Below are 21,801 nucleotides of genomic sequence, written 5' to 3' on the forward strand. Positions count from 1 at the left end.
CAAGATCTGGGGAAAAGGACTAGAAATTTTTCTTAGTCCCCACTTGGCCACCAGGTCAACCCCAGTCTAGCAAACAGGTTGACCTGATGCCCGGTAATATTGTGGTACTATCATGGATGTCCACAGGAGGGAAGAACCCAGGCAGGCCTGGCCTGGCGTAGGTGGCCATGGCTGATTCTGGGGTGGTGCCTGCTCCCAGCAGCAAGGTCCAGGGGGGCTGAGCAACACCGGACAAGGCCTCCCCAGGGCTTGGGGCGCCTCCTGCAGTTTTGGGTGCTCTGGGTCCCACATGGAGGAGGCTGCACACTCACTATCCAGGCCAGCCAAGCCAGGCTAGGCCTCACCTGGGTAGCCGCTGGAGGATTTGGGGTGGCTCTGTGGGCCAGCAGCTGGGTGCAGGGGGTTTGAGCAACTCCAGGTGAGTCTGCCCCAGGACAAGAGATGCCTCCTGCAACTTCGGGGGCCATGGGTACCCACTGGAGGAAGCCCAGGGGAGCTGGACACCCAGTGCCCAGCCTGCTAGGCCAGGCCTTGCCTGGGTAGGCGCTGGAGGATTTGGGGTGGTTCTGTGGGCTGGTGGCTCGGTGCAGGGGGGGTCCAAGCAACTGATACTGCTGGATACTGATCAGATCCAGCAGCTCTGAAATGCTCCAAATAGGATAGACTTCCAAGCACGAGGCCCCAGTGGTCAACTGGGAGGATATGATGTGAGCACTTCATGCCAAGCAAACAGGAAGAGGAATTTCAACAATTCCTGGGCCTTTAAAGGGAGGGGGTTTACCTAGCTACAGGGTAGTGGAGTTGAAACTGTTGACCAGAGGGGTCAGGATAGGCATTGTGAGACACCTTCCAAAGCCTAATCACAGCACTAAAATCAAGCACAGTGTCTACACTAGCACTTCGGTGACAAAACTTTTGCGTAAAAACCCTTAGAACTCTCATAGAAGTGGTTTTATTATGTCGGTGAAACAGAGGAGTTCCATTGCCAAAAGTGCCTTTGCAGCATGTATACCTCTCTAGACAAGGCCTTAGGTACAGCATGGGAGAATGATGTTTGTTTTCTGGCCAATAGAGGTCTGAGTTTTATAGCCTAAAAAATTCAGACACCAAGCAGTGTGTAGTGTGGAAATTGGGGGGGGGGTCTTTTGTTTTGTTTTTCTCATTTTAAATGTCCTTGAGCATTTTGATGGGGGAAATGTTTGTACAAAGCCAAGGACACATAAGAAAAATTAAAAATTTCCACAGGAGTGAACAGGTTTCCAAATGCCAAGGCAGGGGCGGAGATTTACATGAAGTGGGTTTAGGGAATAAGTGAGAGGCTTTTGTTGCAGCACAGAGGTTTTGCAGTGTCATTTTTCCCAAGTGACAAGTCCCGCACATTGGCCCCTTGTGCTGCTGCCCCAGATCAGCCCCCACTGTCACGCCTAGCTGTCACACCTCCCGCTGACAAACACCCCTGTACATCAGAGACAAACTCTCTTAATCTGCCCCTTCTCCTAGCTAAACCCCCATCCTGCAGAGCCCCAGAACAACTCCCACCTAGTTGGATCTCCTAGGTCTCTGTGCAGGGGAAGCAGCAAGTTCCTTCCACATTAGTATCATGATATGCCCACTTATCACAGGGGAGATTGGGGCATGATTCCCTGATGGGAAAGCTGCAATTTTGACACTAAGGGTATGTATACACTGCAATTAAAATGGGTGTCTGGTCTAGGCCAGCTGACTTGGGGTTACAGGGCTTGTCTGGAATGGTGGCTGAACATCCAAAATATTTAAATAAATGGTATTCTATTATTAACGGTGTGATTAAAAATGCAATTCATTTTTTTTAATTTCAGGATTAAGTGCAATTAATTTTATTTGATTCACAGCCATAGTTTTTAATATCAGGATAGTGAACTGAAGCTAGCTAACTCCATGGAAAATCCTAGTAGAGTCAAGGTCCAGGTAAATTTAACTTCCATGTACCTAGTTGAAGTCACTCCTAGTTACCCCACCTGGGGCTGATGGACATTCCTATTGGAGAGACACACACCTCCATGACATAGCACAAAGGAGTTGATAAAAAGAGTGTGGGATTCATCCCAAGGAAAGGTGAGCTGCAAAAGGGAAAAGCAGACAACTCAAGTGGAGGAGTTGAGAGACCACAGTGACACAAATGCTGCTTTAAAGTTCAGTATGTGGAAATTAGCAAATGGAAAACAAAATCTTTTCTTAGCCCTAGACAATGTTTTTATGGTCTTTAACTCCCTTGCAGATTCTCTGATGACAAATAAGGGCTGAGCTCTGACGGAAGAATTTCCCACACTTGGAGCATTCATAGGGTCTCTCTCCTGTGTGTATCCTCTGATGTCTAATAAGGTGTGAGCGCCGAGTGAAAGTTTTCCCACACTGGCAGCATTCATAGGGCCGTTCCCCTTTGTGGATTCTCTGATGCTTAATAAGGGTTGAGCACCGAGTGAAGGTTTTCCCACACTCACAACATTCATAGGGTTTCTCCCCTGCATGGATCCTCTGATGTTGAATAAGGTTTGAGCGCTCAGTGAAGGTTTTCCCACACTTACAGCATTCATGAGGTCTCTCCCCTTTGTGGATTCTCTGATGTCTAATAAGATGAGAGCTGTGCGTGAAGGTTTTCCCACATTCACAACATTCATAGGGTTTCTCTCCTGTGTGGATCCTCTGATGTTGAATAAGGTTTGAGCGCTCAGTGAAGGTTTTCCCACACTTACAGCATCCGTAGGGTTTCTCCCCTGTGTGGATCCGCTGATGATTATTAAGGGTTGAGATTCGAGCAAAGGTTTTCCTACACTCACAGCATTCATAGGGTCGCTCCCCTGTGTGGATTTTCTGATGTCTAATAAGGTGTGAGCGCCTACTGAACTTTTTCCCACACTCAACACATGTGGTGTTTCTCTCTCCCATGGGGATTCTCTGCAGGGCCGTAGTTTCCCTGAGACATTTGTGAGTTCCCCGATAATAACCAGATTGACCAACTTTCTGTGTTGGCTGGTTTCCCTGCCACGTCTCTGGAATGTGCTGACTCTCACAGGCTTTTCCCTGATCACAACTCCTGGACACAATCCCTTTGCATCTTTGCAATAATGCACCATGTGATTCCACTTCCTCATCATCTTCCTGCTGAGGATTCTGCTCCACGATCTCACTCCCTAGTCCAGCACCTGTAGGGACAGAGAAAGAAAAACCATCAGAAACAGGAATGGAAAAGGGGAGAAAAAACTGGAAGAACACCTGGAGATGGGGAGGGGAAAAAAAAAAAGGAATAGGCACTGAATTTCCCCAAACTCTTCCCCAAAGGGGAGACAGGAAGGGATGAATTCTTCATCCAGTCCCCACCCAACTACTCAGAGAAGGGAGTGCAGGGAGGGATCTACTGGCAGGAGTTAGTCTGAATGGTAGGAAGTAGGGCTATCAATTCACTGCAGTTAAGTCAAGTGATTAACGCAAAACAAATTAACTAGATTGAAAAAAACAAAAAAAAAAGTCACAATTAATGGCAGTTTTAATCCCGTGGTTAAAAAATAATAGAATACCGATTGAAAATTATAAATATTTTTGGATTTTTCTTCTATATTTTCAAATATATTGATTTCAATTACAATACAGAATATTAAGTGTATAGTGTTCACTTCACATTATTTTTTATTATATTTGAACTGTAATAAAGATCAACAAAAAAGTGTGATGTGAATTGAAAAATACTAGTACTGTATTACAAGCTCTTGATCACACCAGTGCACCTTACAAATGTAGAATTGTGTGTGTGTATTTTGTTAATTATGTGTATTTATTGAAAACCAAAATAATGTAAAATCTTAGAACCTATAAGTCCACTCAGTCCTACCTCTTGTTCAGCCAACCGCTAAGACAAACAAGTTTGTTCACATTTATAGGAAATAATGCTGCCCACTTCTTATTAACAATGTCACCTGAAAGTGAGAATAGGCATTCACACTTTGTTCACACTTATGTTGTAACTGGTGTTGCAAGGTGTGACAGGTTGTCATCCCCAGGGTGCAGTCTGGTAGCTGTGGGAATCACTTTGCCCCCATAACCATTAAGCTGGGCTGGTCTCTCTCACGCTGCTCTGCTGGTGATTCAGCCAGCCTCTCCGGGCCCTGTTATCGCCCAACATGACAGCAGGTGGTGCCACACACTCAACGGAGCTACCTGAGTACTTTACCTGAGCCACTCAAGGATAGACAGAAGACAACAGCCAATTCCCTAGCACTGCACCCTTACTGGAGTATAAATGCAGTATTATACTGTCTTGCACTGCACAGGGATCAATAAAATGTAAGCTCATCAATATAGGTCACTTTCCCCTTGACGTTGGAAAGATATGCAACAGCCTTTGTTTACAGAGCTGAGATTTTTCAGACACTTCACTTAAAACACATTGGGTAAGGTAAGATAAACAAGTTTATTCACTATAGAAAGATAGATTTTAAGTGAGTATGTGTGACAGCAAAGAAATCAAAGCATATTAAACAAAAATGCAAACTAAGCCTAATGTGCCAGATAGATAGGATGCTAATTAGCAATTTCTCACCCTGACTGATGACACAAGCAGGCTTACAGATTCTTAAGGCACAGACTGCAATTGCTGTGCAGCATGGGTTCCCCCTTCCCCATTTTAAGTCCTTTGTCTTTCAGAGCTTGTTTCAGGAGTTGAGTTCTGGGGGAGTGAAGACCAGTCATAATGTCACTCCCTACCTTATATAGTCACTTTATACGGCGGGAACCCTTTGTTTCAAGCTAAATTCCCAGCCCAGTTTGTGGAAAAATACAGGTAACAAAATGAAGTTCAACTCTCATGTGGTCTGGTCACATGCCCTTGCATGCCTTGCTGAGTCACAGCAGTCATTACTCATAGGCTGGCTGAAACATTCACAGGAAGGCTAAGTTATTCCATGGTCCATCCTCTTTGCTGATGTGCCATCAGCACTGTCTAGCTTCTTCATTGTTGTACCTGAAAAGCTAGTTGTGGATGTTACCCAGAGCAAGCACATTTGAAATACAGATACCTAGTCAGTATTCAAAACTCCAGATACAAAATTGATACATGCATACAAATAGGATATTCATATTCAGAAAACCATAACTTTTCCATAGACACCTCACAAGACACATCTTGTACCAGATACACCATAATTATGTCACAATCATATCCTAATTATACCACTACGATGAATATGGGGTGCAGTGTCACACAAGGTATTTAGTGCCAGAGATGCAAAACATTCGTATGCCCCTTCAGGTTTTGACTTTTTATCTATTTTACCATAATAAAAATATAAAGTGAGCAACTGTACACTGTGTTATCATTGAAATCAAAAAGTAGGAAAATGTACAAAAACATCCAAAATATTTATAATAAATTTAAATTGGTATTCTATTATTGTTTAAATGTGATTAAAACAATTGCAACTTTTTTTTAATCCCGCGATTCATTGCAATTATTTTTTTAATCCTTTGAAAGCCCAAGTAGGAAGTCATGAGCAATATCTGCCCTAAGGATATGACACCTGCTGGGGACAATCCTGAACCCAGAGATCTCACAAGGTCTTTGTTGGGAATCCCAGCAGTTTCCTTCAGGGACTAACAGTTTAACAACCCCTCACCTGTGCAGATGCCTCTCAGGATCTCTTTTTCCTCTGAGCCCTGGAGATCTGGGGACAACGGCTCTTTCCCTTGTTCCAGCTGGGAAGTGAAATCAGGTTTGGAAACTGGAAACCCTGCTCAGGGGAAAGAAGACAAGGAAGATCAGGTGAATTAATGGGACTTATGTCCCACACAAAAACTGTTATTTCAATCCCAGCCCATTTTAAATTAATAAAATCTTGGAGTCAGCTCCCCAGATGCTCAAAAGTGCAGGACACTCTTTTTATGAGGGATGTAACTGATCCCATATCTACTGGGAACGCACACAGCCAAACCTTCATGATCAAAGGGACTCCTAAAACCCAGAGCAGCTAACTCCATGTCCCAGAAAGGGAAGACTCTAGACAGAGAGGAAGTCCCCTGGACCTGCTTCTTACTGACAGAGGCAGGCCCACAGACAGTGCAGGAGGGGGAAAGGCATGAGGCCTGACAGCTGAGGGAGTTGGCACTCGAAGAGACGAGGAAGGCCACAGAGAGGCAGCTTGCCCTGCTAATCACTATGACTCCCTACACACCTTCCTTTAGCTGCTCTCACCCTTCCATACCTCTTAGGACCCGAGGAGAAACCACTACTTGTGTTCTCTCCTCCCCTCCCCTCTCACTGTCCATAGCACTCCTTGCTACCAGTTTCCCCAAATTTCCTGCTCCCCAACCATTTCCACCCCATCATCCCAACATCTCAGTTGTTCCTTGGTCCTGATTCCCCAAGAGCTGCTACCAGAAATGTGTCCCTTTGCTCCCTCCCATTGCTAGCACCCCTATTTCCTGGGGCACCTGCTACCCAGCACCCATGCTCCCTTTTCTCTAACCAGCACCAACCCTTCCAGATCCTTGAGTTCCAGTTCTCTCAGCCCTCCACAGCATCCTAACTTCTTATAGCAGCTGTTCAATGGTATCCCAACCCCTTACCACTGCTCTCAGCCGTCCAGGCTCACAGAAGCGCTTTGCCCCAAACCTTCCCATGCCCGGCTTTCTAACACCCTCCCTCCGACTGCCCAGAACCTCCCCATTATTATTTCCTATTACTGTAGTGCCAGTCATGGACCAGTATCCAATTCTGATGGACATTCTACAAACAGAGAACAAAAAACTGTCTCTGTCCCAAAGATCTGACAATCTAGGAAAAAAACAAGGGACAGATGGATACACACAGACACCGGAGCAATTTTCTGGACCATCCTTACTAAATTAAGTCAAACCTTACTGAATAAATTTCACTATCGTAGGAGTTCACTGCATTAACAATATGTGTGCACACTTATTACTGTGGGATAGTCTATAACATCTCCAGGCAGAAGACCTGGCAAACATGAACCCTAGGAAGTGTTATGAGCTTCAAAGGACCATTTGAAATAATGTCCTAGACAAGTTAAGTGGGATACCTAGAAAATCCTTGAGGGGAGGGGAAGGCAACTTCTCACCTCCACATCAAACCGATGGAAGCTGCACCCTCAGGAAGACGAGTTCAGAGGCCCAAACTGGATAAAAGGGTGACTTACAGATGCATGGGCATGCTTGTTCTGAGCTAACAACCAGTACCTTTTGACCACAGAAAACTCTTGGTGAGGTTTGAAGGTCTGTTCACCTGCCTGAGCCATTGATGGGGTTGGGGTGATCTCTGGTAAGCTTATTAGCATGAGTATATGTTCTTTTATTTTTTTTAATATATTCTCTCTGTAATGACTTTGCCTTGACAATCATTGTTTGCTGGGAAAGGGCTGTTTGATAACTTAACTAGGGGTATTTATGCTGTTCATAGCCTCTGAGGAAGGAAGACAAAGCAGGCCTGCTGAGGAAGAGGATCTGCCTTAGTGGGGAATTCACACTGTAGGCAGGGAGCAGTGCAGCCTGGAGATACAACAGTTAGTAGGCAGAGAGATGTGGGTTTCTACCCAAGAAAGGTGCCAGCTGGGCAGCTTGAGAGTGGGTGCCCTTGCTGGATCAGAGAGAGGAAATACAGGTGCGATGGCCCTCAATAGTGAGAGCAGAAGCACAAGGAAACAGTAAGACAACATTTGTAATCCTGATAGTGATCTTAGCACACAACCTGCCAAACCTTTGTTATGTGTTTCTAGGCTTCATAGAACAAGGGAGTTGTATGGAGGGATGGGAAGGAGGATAACCAGGTAGGCTTGGGGATGTTTATGAGGAGTTCCTCCAAAGAGCAAGGAACAGCATGTGAGAAAGCCCTGAACCACAGAAATGTAAGGGTAGAAGGGAGCTCAAGAAGTCATCAACTCCAGCCCCCTGGTCTATGACAGGGTTGTTTCAGATTTGAGGGGTGCATGTACCCCAGAACATGATCATAGAATCATAGAATATCAGGGTTGGAAGGGACCTCAGGAGGTCATCGAGTCCAACCCCCTGCTCAAAAGCAGGACCAATCCCCAATTAAATCATCCCAGCCAGGGCTTTGTCAAGCCTGACCTTAAAAACTTCTAAGGAAGGAGATTCCACCACCTCCCTAGGCAACACATTCCAGTGTTTCACCACCCTCCTAGTGAAAAAGTTTTTCCTAATATCCAACCTAAACCTCCCCCACTGCAACTTGAGACCATTACTCCTTGTCCTGTCCTCTTCTACCACTGAGAATAGTCTAGAACCATCCTCTCTGGAACCACCTCTCAGGTAGTTGAAAGCAGCTATCAAATCCCCCGTCATTCTTCTCTTCTGCAGACTAAACAATACCAATTCCCTCAGCCTCTCCTCATAAGTCATGTGTTCCAGACCCCTAATCATTTTTGTTGCCCTTCGCTGGACTCTTTCCAATTTATCCACATCCTGCTTGTAGTGTGGGGCCCAAAACTGGACACAGTACTCCAGATGAGGCCTCACCAATGTCGAATGGGGGGGACGATCATGTCCCTTGATCTGCTCGCTATGTCCCTACTTATACATCCCAAAATGCCATTGGTCTTCTCAGCAACAAGGGCACACTGCTGACTCATATCCAGCTTCTCATCCACTGTCACCCCTAGGTCCTTTTCCGCAGAACTGCTGCCTAGCCATTCGGTCCCTAGTCTGTAGCTGTGCATTGGGTTCTTCCGTCCTAAGTGCAGGACCCTGCACTTATCCTCATTGAACCTCATCAGATTTCTTTTGGCCCAATCCTCCAATTTGTTTAGGTCCCTCTGTATCCTATCCCTGCCCTCCAGCGTATCTATCACTCCTCCCAGTTTAGTATCATCCGCAAATTTGCTGAGAGTGCAATCCACACCATCCTCCAGATCATTTATGAAGATATTGAAGAAAACTGGCCCCAGGACCGACCCCTGGGGCACTCCACTTGACACCGGCTGCCAACTAGACATGGAGCCATTGATCACTACCCGTTGAGCCCGACAATCTAGCCAACTTTCTACCCACCTTATAGTGCATTCATCCAGCCCGTACTTCTTTAACTTGCTGGCAAGAATACTGTGGGAGACCGTGTCAAAAGCTTTGCTAAAGTCAAGAAACAATACATCCACTGCTTTCCCTTCATCCACAGAACCAGTAATCTCATCATAGAAGGCAATTAGATTAGTCAGGCATGACCTTCCCTTGGTGAATCCATGCTGACTGTTCCTGATCACTTTCCTCTCCTCTAAGTGCTTCAGAATTGATTCCTTGAGGACCTGCTCCATGATTTTTCCAGGGACTGAGGTGAGGCTGACTGGCCTGTAGTTCCCAGGATCCTCCTTCTTCCCTTTTATAAAGATGGGCACTACATTAGCCTTTTTCCAGTTGTCCGGGACTTCCCCTGATCGCCATGAGTTTTCAAAGACAATGGCCAATGGCTCTGCAATCACATCCACCAACTGCTTTAGCAGTCTCGGATGCAGTGCATCCGGCCCCATGGACTTGTGCTTGTCCAACTTTTCTAAATAGTCCCGAACCACTTCTTTCTCCACAGAGGGCTGGTCACCTCCTCCCCATGCTGTGCTGCCCAGTGCAGTAGTCAGGGAGCTGACCTTGTTCGTGAAGACGGAGGCAAAAAAAAGCATTGAGTACATTAGCTTTTTCCACATCCTCTGTCACTAGGTTGCCTCCCTCATTCAGTATGGGGCCAACACTTTCCTTGACTTTCTTCTTGTTGCTAACATACCTGAAGAAACCCTTCTTGTTACTCGTAACATCTCTTGCTAGCTGCAACTCCAGTTGTGATATGGCGTTCCTGATTTCACTCCTGCATGCCTGTGCAATATTTTTATACTCTTCCCTGGTCATTTGTCCAATCTTCCACTTCTTGTAAGCCTCTTTTTTGTGTTTAAGATCAGCAAGGATTTCACTATTAAGCCAAGCTGGTCGCCTGCCATATTTACTATTCTTTCTACACATCGAGATGATTTGTTCCTGCAACCTCAATAAGGATTCTTTAAAATACAGCCAGCTCTCCTGGACTCCTTTTTCCCCTCATGTTATTCTCCCAGGGGATCCTGCCCATCAGTTCCTTGAGGGAGTCAAAGTCTGCTTTTCTGAAGTCCAGGATCCATATTCTGCTGCTCTCCTTTCTTCCCTGTGTCAGGATCCTGAACTCGACCATCTCATGGTCACTGCCTCCCAGGTTCCCATCCACTTTTGCTTCCCCTACTAATTCTTCCCGGTTTGTGAGCAGCACGTCAAGAAGAGCTCTGCCCCTAGTTGGTTCCTCCAGCACTTGCACCAGGAAATTGTCCCCTACACTTTCCAAAAACTTCCTGGATTGTCTGTGCACCGCCATATTGCTCTCCCAGCAGATATCAGGGTGATTGAAGTCTCCCATGAGAACCAGGGCCTGCGATCTAGTAACTTCTGTGAGTTGCCGGAAGAAAGCTTCGTCCACCTCATCCCCCTGGTCCGGTGGTGTATAGCAGACTCCCACCACGACATCACCCTTGTTGCTCACACTTCTAAACTTAATCCAGAGACTCTCAGGTTTTTCTGTAGTTTCATACTTGAAAGTCATACTGCTCCCTTACATACAATGCAACTCCCCCACCTTTTCTGCCCTGCTTGTCCTTCCTGAACAGTTTATATCCATCCATGACAGTACTCCAGTCATGTGAGTTATCCCACCAAGTCTCTGTTATTCTAATCACATCATCTTTCCTTGACTGTGCCAGAACTTCCAGTTCTCCCTGCTTGTTTCCCAGGCTTCTTGCATTTGTGTATAGGCACTTGAGATAACTTGCTGATCGTCCCTCTTTCTCAGTATGAGGCAGGAGCCCTCCCCTCTCACGCGCTCCTGCTCGTGCTTTCTCCCGGTATCCCACTTCCCCACTTAACTCAGGGCTTTGGGCTCCTTCCCCCGGTGAACCTAGTTTAAAGCCCTCCTCACTAGGTTAGCCAGCCTGCTTGCGAAGATGCTCTTCCCTCTCTTTGTTAGGTGGAGCCCGTCTCTGCCTAGTACTCCTCCTTTTCCTGATACCCTTTCTCCCCGGTGGGTGAGCAACTGGCCATTGTGAATCTGCTGTTAATTATTCAATACTGTTCTAGATGTTAGGTGAATATCTGGGATGTTCTAAACTTATTGCTTATGTCTGTGTGTCCTTAAATCTAATAAACTGCAGTGTTAGACAAGAACATGCTTACTTGCATTTAATTCTTGATCAGACAGAATTGCTCTGTTCCTATTGATTTATTACTGACACCACATAGAGTGAAATAGTTAAGTTGCCCCTGCTGTGGGTTCTGAAAAGCCCGGATAACAACGGGACCAAGTAAACCTAGACCATCCCTCACAGGTGTTTGTGAAATCTGCTTTTTAAAACTTCCAATGATGGGGAATCCACATCTTCACTTAGAAGCCTATTCCACAGCATAACTATCCTTATAGATTCAGGTTAGACATTAGGAAAAAGTTTCAATCCCCATTGCTGCATAGTTAGCTCATTAAGGACCCGGCTGAAGAGACAGGAGAAGTAGTAATGGGTTTGAATTGCAGCAAGGGAGATTTAGGCTAGACATTAGTAAAAACTTCCTCACTAAGAGTAGTTAAGCAGTGGACCAAATTACCCCAGCACAGAGGAATGAACTTGATGACCTTCAAGGTCTCTTTCAGTCCTTCATTACTATTAGGGCTGTTGATTAATCACCGATAACTTATGTGATTAACTCAAAAAAACTGTGACTAAAATAATCACGATTAATGGCAGTTTTAATCACACTGTTAAAGAACAGAATACCAATTGAAATTTGTTAAATATTTTGATGTTTTTCTACATTTTCAAATACATTGATTTCAATTACAACACAGAATACGAAATGTACAGTGTTCACTTTATATTATTTTTATTACAAATGTTTGCACTGAAAAAAGGATAAACAAAAGTAGTAATATTTTTAATTCACTTTATACAAGTGCTGTAGTGCAATCTCTTTATCATGAAAGTGCAACTTACAAATATAGATTCTTTTTATTACGTAACAGCACTCACAAACAAAACAATGTAAAACTTTAGAGCCTACAAGTCCACTCAGTCCTACTTCTTGTTCAGCCAATTGCTAAGAAAAACAAGTTTGTTTACATTTATGGGAGATATTACTGCTGGCTTCTTATTTACAATGTCACCTGAAAGTGAGAACAGGCATTTTTGGCAGTTTTGTAGCCGGCATTGCAAGGTATTTATGTGCCAGATATGCTAAACATTTGCATGCCCTTTCAAGCTTCAGCTATCATTCCAGAGGACATGCTTCCATTCTGATGATGCTCATTAAAAAAAATATGTTAATTAAATTTGTGACTGTATTCTTCAGGGGAGAACTATATGTGTTCTGCTCTGTTTTACCCACATTCTGCCATATATTTCATGTTATAGCGCTCTTGGATTATGACCAAGCACATGTTCAACGTTTTAAGAACATTTTCACTGCAGATTGACAAAACGCAAAGAAGGTACTGTGACAGGGTCAGGCCAGATGGCTACAGGGGAGTGATCCTGTTGGTATCCAGGAGGTGAGCGGGCTTCTGCCCACCCACTACTAAAGGACCTCCCCCACAACCTAAGGAGAGGATCCACAAGTCCGGGATTCCAAATAAGTGCGGGAGACAACTAATGAGATAACAGGAACGGGACTGAAGTCATAGGGCTAAATGAATGGAACCTGATGGGGACACCGAGCAGAGAACCCTGGACAGCGCCCACTGCTCCTTGAAGGCGTCCAGAAGCCAGCTGACGCCACCTAGAGGAACTCTGCCCAGATGCATGAATGGACTGAGGAACGGAAATAGGTCCCACAGTCGCAGGAAACCGCATTGGCCAACCTCCTCTCCCTGGTTTTGTAGATGGCCATTTTGGCCAGGGCTAGGAGAAGGTTGTCAAGGAGGTCCCGTGACTTTGTGGAGCCACGGATAGGGAGGGCAGAGATGAACAGATGAGGGGAAAAGTGTAGCCAGAAACATAACAAAATATCTAGGAGGAGCCGGAATGGGGGCTGCAAGCTGGAGCACTCCAAGTAAACGTGCACCAGGGTCTCCCTCACACCGCAGAAGGGACAGGTGTCTGGGACAGGGTAAACTGTGCCAAATACATGCCCGTGCTCATGGCCCCGTAAAGGAGCCACCAACTGATATCCCCACCAGGTCTGGGGACCAGGGTAGAGTATAGGCTGGCCCACCAGGGTTCCTCACCCTCTAAAGGTGGCAGGAGGTCCTGCCATTTTGTGTCAGGGCGAGATACGAGGGTGAGGAAGTGAAGGGTGTGGAGCACGAACGTGTATAGATGTTTTCTTGGTGCAGTCTGGAAACAAACCGGCTGCAAGTTGTGCAGCCAGCTCACAGTGAAGGGGCGGGGGGGGGGGCAGTTGAGTCCATGGGGCTGGGGCCCAATGAAAAGGTCCAGAGGGCCTGGGGTGGAGGGTGGATGGGGGGTGCCCTTTCGCAGGACCTGGTTGAGGTAGGCCTGAGCAGTGGGCAGTAAAGCGGCCCTCACCTCCTGAAGTATGCGCTGGGGAGTATGAGGTCTGGAGAGCCCCATGCGCCAAGCGAGCATCAGGGATCCAGCCTTTCTCCCTGGTCGTAATCCAGGAGGTCTCCAACTCTGGGGACTTCTGTCAGGACCAACCTCTGGTGCACCCAGGGGGACTCTGCCACCTGCACACAGAGCTGGGGGTTGTGTAGCAGGGGCTCTGCAAGATCTGCCCCCTCGGTGGCTGCCACAGACCTGGTCACTGAGAAGAGTTTCCAGGCCTGGTAGAAGACCGGCAGCCCAGAGAAGTCTCGCGGAAGAACTCTCGGATTGAGATAAAGGAGCTCCGATCCTATCGGAGCCCTTGGAAGCGGCGCAGGAAGGCGTGGGCCAGTACTCTCCACACCAGAATACCTGCACCATAAAGGAGCCTCTGCAGGGCCTGGAGGCAGAAGTCATGGACCTGACTGCATAGAAACTTCGGGCTCTGCCCTCCCTCCTCCAGGGGCAAATGGAGGACCCCTGCAGAGACCCAGTGCACTCCTGGCCAAAAGAATTCCAGAATCGATGTCCGGAGGTTGGCCAGGAAGCCCGGGGATGGGACTAGGGTGTTGAGCCGGTACCAGAGCATGGACAGGACTAGTTGATTGAGCACCAATGCCCTCCCTCGAAGGGAAAGGCACCGGAGTAGTCCTGTCCATTTCTGGAGCCGCTCTATCACCCTGCCCTCTAAACCGTGCCAGTTCTCTGGCAGAGACGGATGTGTGGCAGAAAAGTAAATGCCCAGATAGAACAGCAGACCCGCGTTCAGGATGGCCTGAAGCATGGGTGGGAGGGAGCTCGCCTGCCACCCGTCCCCGACCACCCTGACCCAGTTGACCAGGGCAGAGGAGGCTGCCACGTAGACTGCCTGGCAAGCCTCCACCCATGCCAAGTCGCCCAGGTCCTGGACCACGAGGAGCACATTGGCAGCCTATGCCAACAGGACCAGCCACAGCTCCAGCTCTCGCAGCACCAACCCCGTCAACCTCCAATGGAGGAGACAAAGGAAGGGCTCGATCGTCAGAGAGTACAGCTGGCCCGAGAGGGGGCATCCCTGCCATACTCTCTGCCTGAAGCTGACCGGCTCGGTCAGGATCAAGTTGAGCCTGACCAGACACTCTGCAAAGGCATGCAGCACCTGGAGAAAGCCCACAAACTGGGGTCTGAAGCCTAACGCTTGCAGAGTGCCCAGGAGATACCCGTGGTCCACCCTGTCCAACGCCTTCTCCTGATCCAGGGACAGGAGGGCGAATGACAGACCATCCCTACACCCAAGCTCCAAGAGATCCCGGACCAGATACAGGTTATCAAAGATGGTATGGCCCAGGACAGTGTAGGTCTAGTCTGGGTGGACCATGTTCACCAGCACAGACCCCAGCCGCAGCGAGATGGCCTTCGCTATGACTTTGTAGTCCGTGCTGAGGAGCAAGACGGGATGCCAATTCCGTAAGTCGTGGAGGTCCCTTCTTCGGTAATAAGGTGAGCATGGCTCACCTGCATGAGAGAGGGAGGACCCTGCTCTGCAAGGACTCGGCCCAGACGGTGACTAGGTCCGGGCCAAGAACATCCCAGAACACATGGTAGAACTCCATGGTCAGCCCATCCATGCCTGGAGATTTATTGGTGGGCATGCGGCGGAAGGCTTCCAAGAACTCGGCCTGAGTGAGAAGCAGCTCTAGCCGGTCTCGGTCGCCCGCACTGACCATCGGAAGCCTATCCCAGAGCACTCTGCAAGCGTTAGGATCGGTCAGATCCGGGGAGAAAAGGCCTGCATCGAAGGATCTGGCCCTCCCACACATCTCTGCCGCATCCATGAGGGGGGTGCTGTCTTCTACCAGAAGGCAGGTGACATGCTTCTTGACCCCCCTCCTTTTCTCCAAGGCATAGAAGAAGCGGGAGCCGTGATCCATCTCCCAAAGGAGGCAGATGAGGGATCAAACAAAGGCACTCTGGGCCCAATGGTCTTTGAGGGCCTGGAGCTCCTCCTGCTTCTCCCGTCACGCTCCACAGAGGGATGGATCCTCGGGGCTGGCAGCCAGACGCCTCTCCAGCTCTAAGACCTCCCGTTCCAACTGCTCTATGGCCGCATCCCTCCGTTGGCTGGCACCCCGGGTGTAATCGCAGCAGAAGAGCAGGGTGCGCACCTTCCCAATATCCCGCCACTGCCGTGCTGAGGGAAAAGCATGCCTGTGCCCTCACCAGGCCAGCTAGAGCTCCTGGAAGGATGCCACGAAGCCCACATCCTCCAACAAGCTGTTGTTGAAATACCAATAGGTCGGCCCTGGCCTCTCCACGCAGAGAGAGGCTGTCATGGTGGCTAGTTGGTGATCCAAAAACAGGGCTGGCCGGATACTGGAGGAGTGGGCCCATGAAAGGTGGAAGCGTGACAAGTAGATGCAGTCCAACTGGGAGTGGTGCAACTGATGGGCCTCCACCCGGACAAAGGTGAATGTCAAGACGTTGTCCAGGTGGTGGTCGCACCAGATGTCCACCAGGGAGTGATGGTTGACAATCTCCTGGAGGACATCCATGATGGCCAGGCACTGCTCACGAGCGGTCCCGCTCCTCGAGGGTGGTGTTAGAGTCCCCACCCAGGACAAGGCACTCGCAAGGATCCAAGGAGCCGAAGAAGGCAGATGCCTGCTAATAGAAACGCAGCCGCTCCAGTCCTGATGTTCGGGCATAAACATTAATGAGGCTGACCATGAGCCCCTCCATGCAGACCTGGAGTTGCAGCAGGTGGCCCGGCACAGCCTCGGTCACCCCCAGCACCTTGGGCCATAGGTCAGGGGAGAACAGGGTAGACACTCCAGCTGTACGAACCGTGAGATGGCTAAAGTAGACCCTGTCCCCCCACTCCAGCCGCCAGCTATCTTCAGCAGCCAGATCCGTATAGGTCTCCTGCAGGAAAACCACAGAGTAACCCCGTCCTGAAGGAAGGAGAGCACCTGGCACCTGTGGAGACCCATCCTACAGCCTCAGGTGTTCAATGTTGCAAAGATGATGGGTGCTGTGAGGAGGGCTGGGGGGGGGATCCTCGCCTGCAGGGACGCTCATGGTCCCCCTTGGGCTGTGCAGCAAACCGTGACCTACCCTGTAGGTGAGCCAGGAGTCATGGAAGCCGAAGACCCGCTGGTAGGCTGCAGTGGCCTGCTTCCCAGTCCTTTTACCCTCCCCCATAAGGGCCCTTGTGGCCCGAAGGATTTGGTGAAGAGCTGGAGAGCGAGCTGCACCTTGTTGTGGGAGCCACAGACGTCTTCAAGAAACTCCCACAGCTCTTCTCTCAGTGTATGGGGGGCCCCCGGCCTTTCTCCGGAGGGGCAGCCCTGTGGCCCACCAAGACAGGCAGGCAAGGGGCGGACTCCCGACATGGCACCTGATAGGTTGGTGCCACTTAGCCCACCTCAGACCCGGCTCAATTGGGGGCAGCAGAGGGAAGATAGCAGCCCCTAGTGGGTCAGGACAGGGGAACATAAAGGCTGCTCCCTGGGGGCCATCCTCTGGGAAATGGAAGGAGATGGCCCTAGGGGCGGCAATGGCATCACGGGAAGTGGAGAGGATAGGCACAGGTTGGCATCAGAGGCAGGGGAGGGGTGAGGAACAAGTCGGGGAGAGGGGCAGAGGCAGGATCCTGGGCCCAAGTAGTTGGGCCGTTGGGAGGTGGCCCCTCTCGGTCAGGCTCAGGGGTCTGGGGAGTGTGAAGAGGGTCCCCAGTGATGCTGGACTCAGGCTCTGCGGCGGGTGTGATAGCCATGGCATCACGAGGTGGATGATCTTTGGTGGGGCCCCCAACCGGGAAGGAGGTCAGTTGCCCTGCACCAATGAGGGGTGCCCTGGTGACTTGGGTCCTGGCCGCGAGGCACTGGCCGTCGCCTCAGTAGGCTCGGCAGCCATCAGCAGGGCGCTACCTGTGGCTGGGAAGATGGAAGACTCCAGGGGACCCTTGGAGGTTGGACCAGAAGCAGTGGTTAGGAGAAGGGAGCATGGGGAAAGGGAGGGCGGGGTGAGGTTGCCTAGATCGAGGCCTGCTGGCAGATGGTCGTCTTCCCCCTGGGCGACCAGGGTCAGACCCAGGGCCTTGATCTCCTCGTAGATGGAAGGGAGATCAACTTCCACCACCCTAGAGTTCTCCCTGCCAGCGCCTGAAGCGACGCTCGCCTCGAGGCTCCAGAAGTTAAGGGGGCAGGAGGGGCTCCATTGGGAGCCTCCGTAGGAAGGGACTCCAGTGGAGGGGTGACGCTTCTCCCCGGTGCTGCCACATCTTCCCCAGCCAGTGCATGGAATACACCCGTGGGCAAGGCAGAAAGCTCGACATCGGTGCCCCCCTTCCTGGTCTTCCGGGGGGCCTCCGCATCTGATGGAAGGAGCGGAGCTTGAGTCTTCTGCTTGCCCCGCTTCCCCTGTACTAGGGCCCAGCCCTCCATGGCATCATCTAGGGGCTGGCTAACAGGAGTTGGGTCAGGGAGGTAATGGTGAGGCAGCACAAGGGAGGAAAGATTCCCCCTGGGGTGGGCCCTCTCCTATGCCTGCCAGTATCCCCACCGCACCCTCCTCCACAGGTCCCACCAGATTGCAGGCAGCAGAGGTGGGGCGCTCCCACTCATCTGGGCGTACTGGGGGAGGTGCTCCTTGGGCCTGAGGGGGAGCAGCGGTGGGCTGGGAAGGAGGAGGGGTGGCTCCAGGCAGCCAGGGGCACTGGCGATGACGGGGCCAGCGACCTGCCAGGGCTCGGGGGTCCCAGACACTCCTCCATTCCGGGCCAAGGGGCAGTCCCTCTGGATGTGCCCCATTGCCCAGCAGAGGTAGCACTGGGCCTCCCCCATTGAATAATGTACCTGGTAGCTGGCCCCCTAGTAGGGGACCAGGAAGGACCCCTCGAGCGCCTCTCCATCATGCGCCAGCAGCGGCAGTTGAAGCTGCACCTGCCCATGGAACATGAGGATGTGATGGAGAGTGGGGTCTTTGCAGCCCAGTGGGAGAGGGCTAACAATGGAGATCGGTTTCCCAGGGTAGAGAGGGCCGGTAACAGGGCAGCATCGGAAAGGAAGGAAAGGACAGAAGTCAGGACTATTCAGATGCCCAGGTCCTCTAGCGGCTGTAGGGGGATGAACACCCCCCCTCTACCTACCACCAGGCCCTTTTCCACTGCCTCCTGGGAGGCGGCCTCTGATGCTGGGAAGATGACAACCTTTCAGTACATTTTGGAGGCCACCACGATGGCCGTGGACCCCACCACCTCGCCAATGCCCGTATGTAGGTTTCTACATGGAGTGAAGTGGGTACCAGGAGACAACAGACACCGTGCTTCCTGGTCAAGCTGGGGAAGGGGCCCCGGCCGCTATAGATGGTAGCAGAGGTGGTGGTCAGAGATGACGTAGCGGCAGGTGGCTGCCACCACCTGGGCGTATGCCCTGGGGGCAAGGAGAGGGGCACCCACAGAGCTGGTGGAGGGAGCAGCGGGGAGGGACACCGTGGCCAGTGGCAGGGCTGCGGCAGTGGGGGCAGCCCCTGCCATGGAGGGCTTGGTTTTTTTGGTGGGGCCCTTACCCTTCTTTTTGCCCTGGCCCTTCCCGCCAGTTGCGGGGGGCTCCCCTAAGAGTCAGAGGGGGCAAGGGATGTGGCAGCAGCGGAGGTCACCCTGTTGCCCACCGGTGCCCCAGCGGGGGCAATACCAGGAGGTTCGGCAGCTGAGGTAAAGGCTAGGGGGGATGACAGGGGGGCAGGCGGTGGCTGGGTCTGCTGAAGGGGCCCCACCCACCATAATGAATGGTGAGGGAGAACGGAGTAGAAACAAGAAGATGGAGGAGGGATAAGGAGAAGCAGGTCAATACTCCTCCCCAGTAGGCTGCGGGCAGGGGAGGAGGGTGCCAGAAGGGGAGGGCTGGATGCAGTGGGGGCTATCAAGGACTTGGGAGGGAGGGGTGTTAGTCACCGACTCGGAATGGGATTCCAGCTCCTCTAACTGCACTAGGGGATCGGGGAATATAACAGCATGGGGGGAGTGCAGTGAGATAGGGGTCAAACTCAAAACAGGGGAGGGGCATGGGAGGGGGCATGGGCGCACGAAGGGAGGGGCTAATCATGGCAAGGGCAGAGCCACAGGGGGAGGGAAACAACCAGGATGGGAGTGGGGCAGAGAAACCAAGGGGTTAGCTTCAGGACTGGGGCAGGGCAAACAAAGGCTGCAGAGGGAAAAGGGTGAGCTGGCAAACAAACCGGAGCTAGCAGGGGGCTGGGGCAAAAAAAAAAGGGGGGGGGAGGAGCAAATGGCTGCAAGGGGAGAGGGGGAGACTACTGCAGGGGTAGCTGTGGGTAGTCCGGGGAGGGTGCATGTGCGCCTGTACAAAAGAGTCTGTTTAGGCTGGCTACTGCTTCTGGCCCACATGGTGGAAGTAGGGTGTGGCAAGCCAAGCAAGCAGTTGAGTCCCAGAGGCAGGAACCGAGGCAGATAGTAAGCAGCCAGTGGGGAGGAGCGCAGGTGAGGGAAGGGACAGTGGTGATGGCAGGGGTTGGGGGGACACACAGATGGACCAGGGGCAGGCTCCACGCCACACCCCCGAAAGTCCCCACAAATACAGTCAAAACCCCCACCACAAGAGCACAGTTCAAAAGTTACTCAATCCTTGATGGCCCCCTCCACAGTGGTCTGCAGAGTCTCTGCGTGCTTCCCCAACAGCAGAAGATCCTCTTTGTGTTCCTCCTCTAGGGTCCAGCAGCTCCCAGGCAGCAAAGGCAGCAGCAGCTCCAGCAACTCCAGGTAGCAGTCCATTGGACAGGCAGGCAGAAAGGACCCCTCACAGGTGGTGGAGTCCACAGCCGTAGCAATGGCTGGGGCAGGGGTCCCTCACTCCCCTCCTCCGGGGAGCGGGCCAGCAGGTCCTCCCAAGGGACTGCAGCAGGAACAGCAACAGAGGTTTGGGGGGGGGGGGCGCAGGGTCCACCAGCCAGCCAGCAACCAGGTAGCAGAGAAGGGGTGTTGGTGTCTGGCCCAGCCAGGGGAGCAGCTGTAGCAGCAGCTGCAGCAGAGAGAGCTCAGGGTCTAGCAGCATCAAGCCCGAAGGCTAAAGGAGAGTGACAGAAGGTAGGTGTATTAGCCCCAGATTAAGCAGGTCCTTTTCTCTGAGTAAGAAAACAGGCTGTTCCAGAACAATCAGGAAGTTGCTAGAATCAATTAGGACAGGCAGGCTAATCAGGGCACCTGCTTTAAAAAGGACCCCACTTCAGTTGGTGAGGTGCGTGCGAGGAGCTGGGAGCAAGAGGCGCACAAGGAGCTGAGAGCGGGAACGTGTACTGCTGCAGGACAGACGAGTATAAGTGTCATCAGGAGGAAGGTCCTGCAGCGACGACAAAGAACGTGTTCGGAGGCGGCCATGGGGAAGTAGCCCAGGGAGTTGTAGCTGTCACGCAGCTGTTACAGAAAACACTGTAGATAGCTGCGATCCACGGGGCTCTGGGCTGGAACCCGGAGTAGAGGGCGGGCCCGGGTTCCCCCCAACTTCCTATTTGATACAAGAGGAGTTGACCTGGACTGTGAGTCCCACCAGAGGGGAAGGTCCCTGGCCTGTCCCATGACCCACTAGGTGGACCAGTAGAGACTGCAGGGATTGTTCTCCTCTCTTTCCCCATGCTGGCCAGTGATGAGGTTAGCTGAGTGAACGGCAGGTTTGAGCCACTAGCAAAAGTGGCCAAACTGAGGGCTGCCATAAATCTCTGAGGCGAGCAAATCCGCCAATAAGCGCAGGACCCACCAAGGCAGAATAGGAACTTTGTCACAGTACCAATGTGAGATTTCTAAAGATAGCTACAGCACTTGACCCAAGGTTTAAGGATCTGAAGTGCCTTCCAAAATCTGAGAGGGACAAGATGTGGAGCATGCTTTCAGAAGTCTTAAAAGAGCAACACTCCAATGCGGAAACTACAGAACCCAAACCACCAAAAAAAGAAAATCAACCTTCTGCTGGGAGCATCTTACTCATAATGGAAATGAACATGCATTGGTCCTGTCATAAATATAAAGGGAAGGGTAAACACCTTTAAAATCCCTCCTGGCCAGAGGAAAACCCTTTCACCTGTAAAGGGTTAAGAAGCTAGGATAACCTCGCTGGCACCTGACCAAAATGATCAATGAGGAGACAAGACACTTTCAAAGCAGGAGGGGGGAGAAACAAATATTCTCTCTGTCTGTGTGATGCTTTTGCCGGGAACA

General features: G+C 50.9%; 1 protein-coding gene across 1 annotated transcript in view; it reads right to left on the bottom strand.

Moving 5' to 3' along the window:
* Positions 1 to 1,840: 1,840 nt before the first annotated feature.
* The window catches only part of LOC140901671 (uncharacterized), a 43,985-nt gene continuing 24,024 nt past the window's right edge, over positions 1,841 to 21,801 (bottom strand). The window contains exons 5-6 of the mRNA XM_073320916.1: positions 5,646 to 5,759; positions 1,841 to 3,182 (exon numbers count right to left, since the gene is read on the bottom strand). Coding sequence (XP_073177017.1) covers positions 2,221 to 3,182; positions 5,646 to 5,759 — 1,076 coding nt within the window. The 3' untranslated portion in view covers positions 1,841 to 2,220. The remainder of the gene's footprint in view (positions 3,183 to 5,645; positions 5,760 to 21,801) is intronic.

The sequence above is a fragment of the Lepidochelys kempii genome, chromosome 22 (assembly GCF_965140285.1).
Source record: "Lepidochelys kempii isolate rLepKem1 chromosome 22, rLepKem1.hap1, whole genome shotgun sequence".
NCBI lineage: Eukaryota > Metazoa > Chordata > Testudines > Cheloniidae > Lepidochelys > Lepidochelys kempii.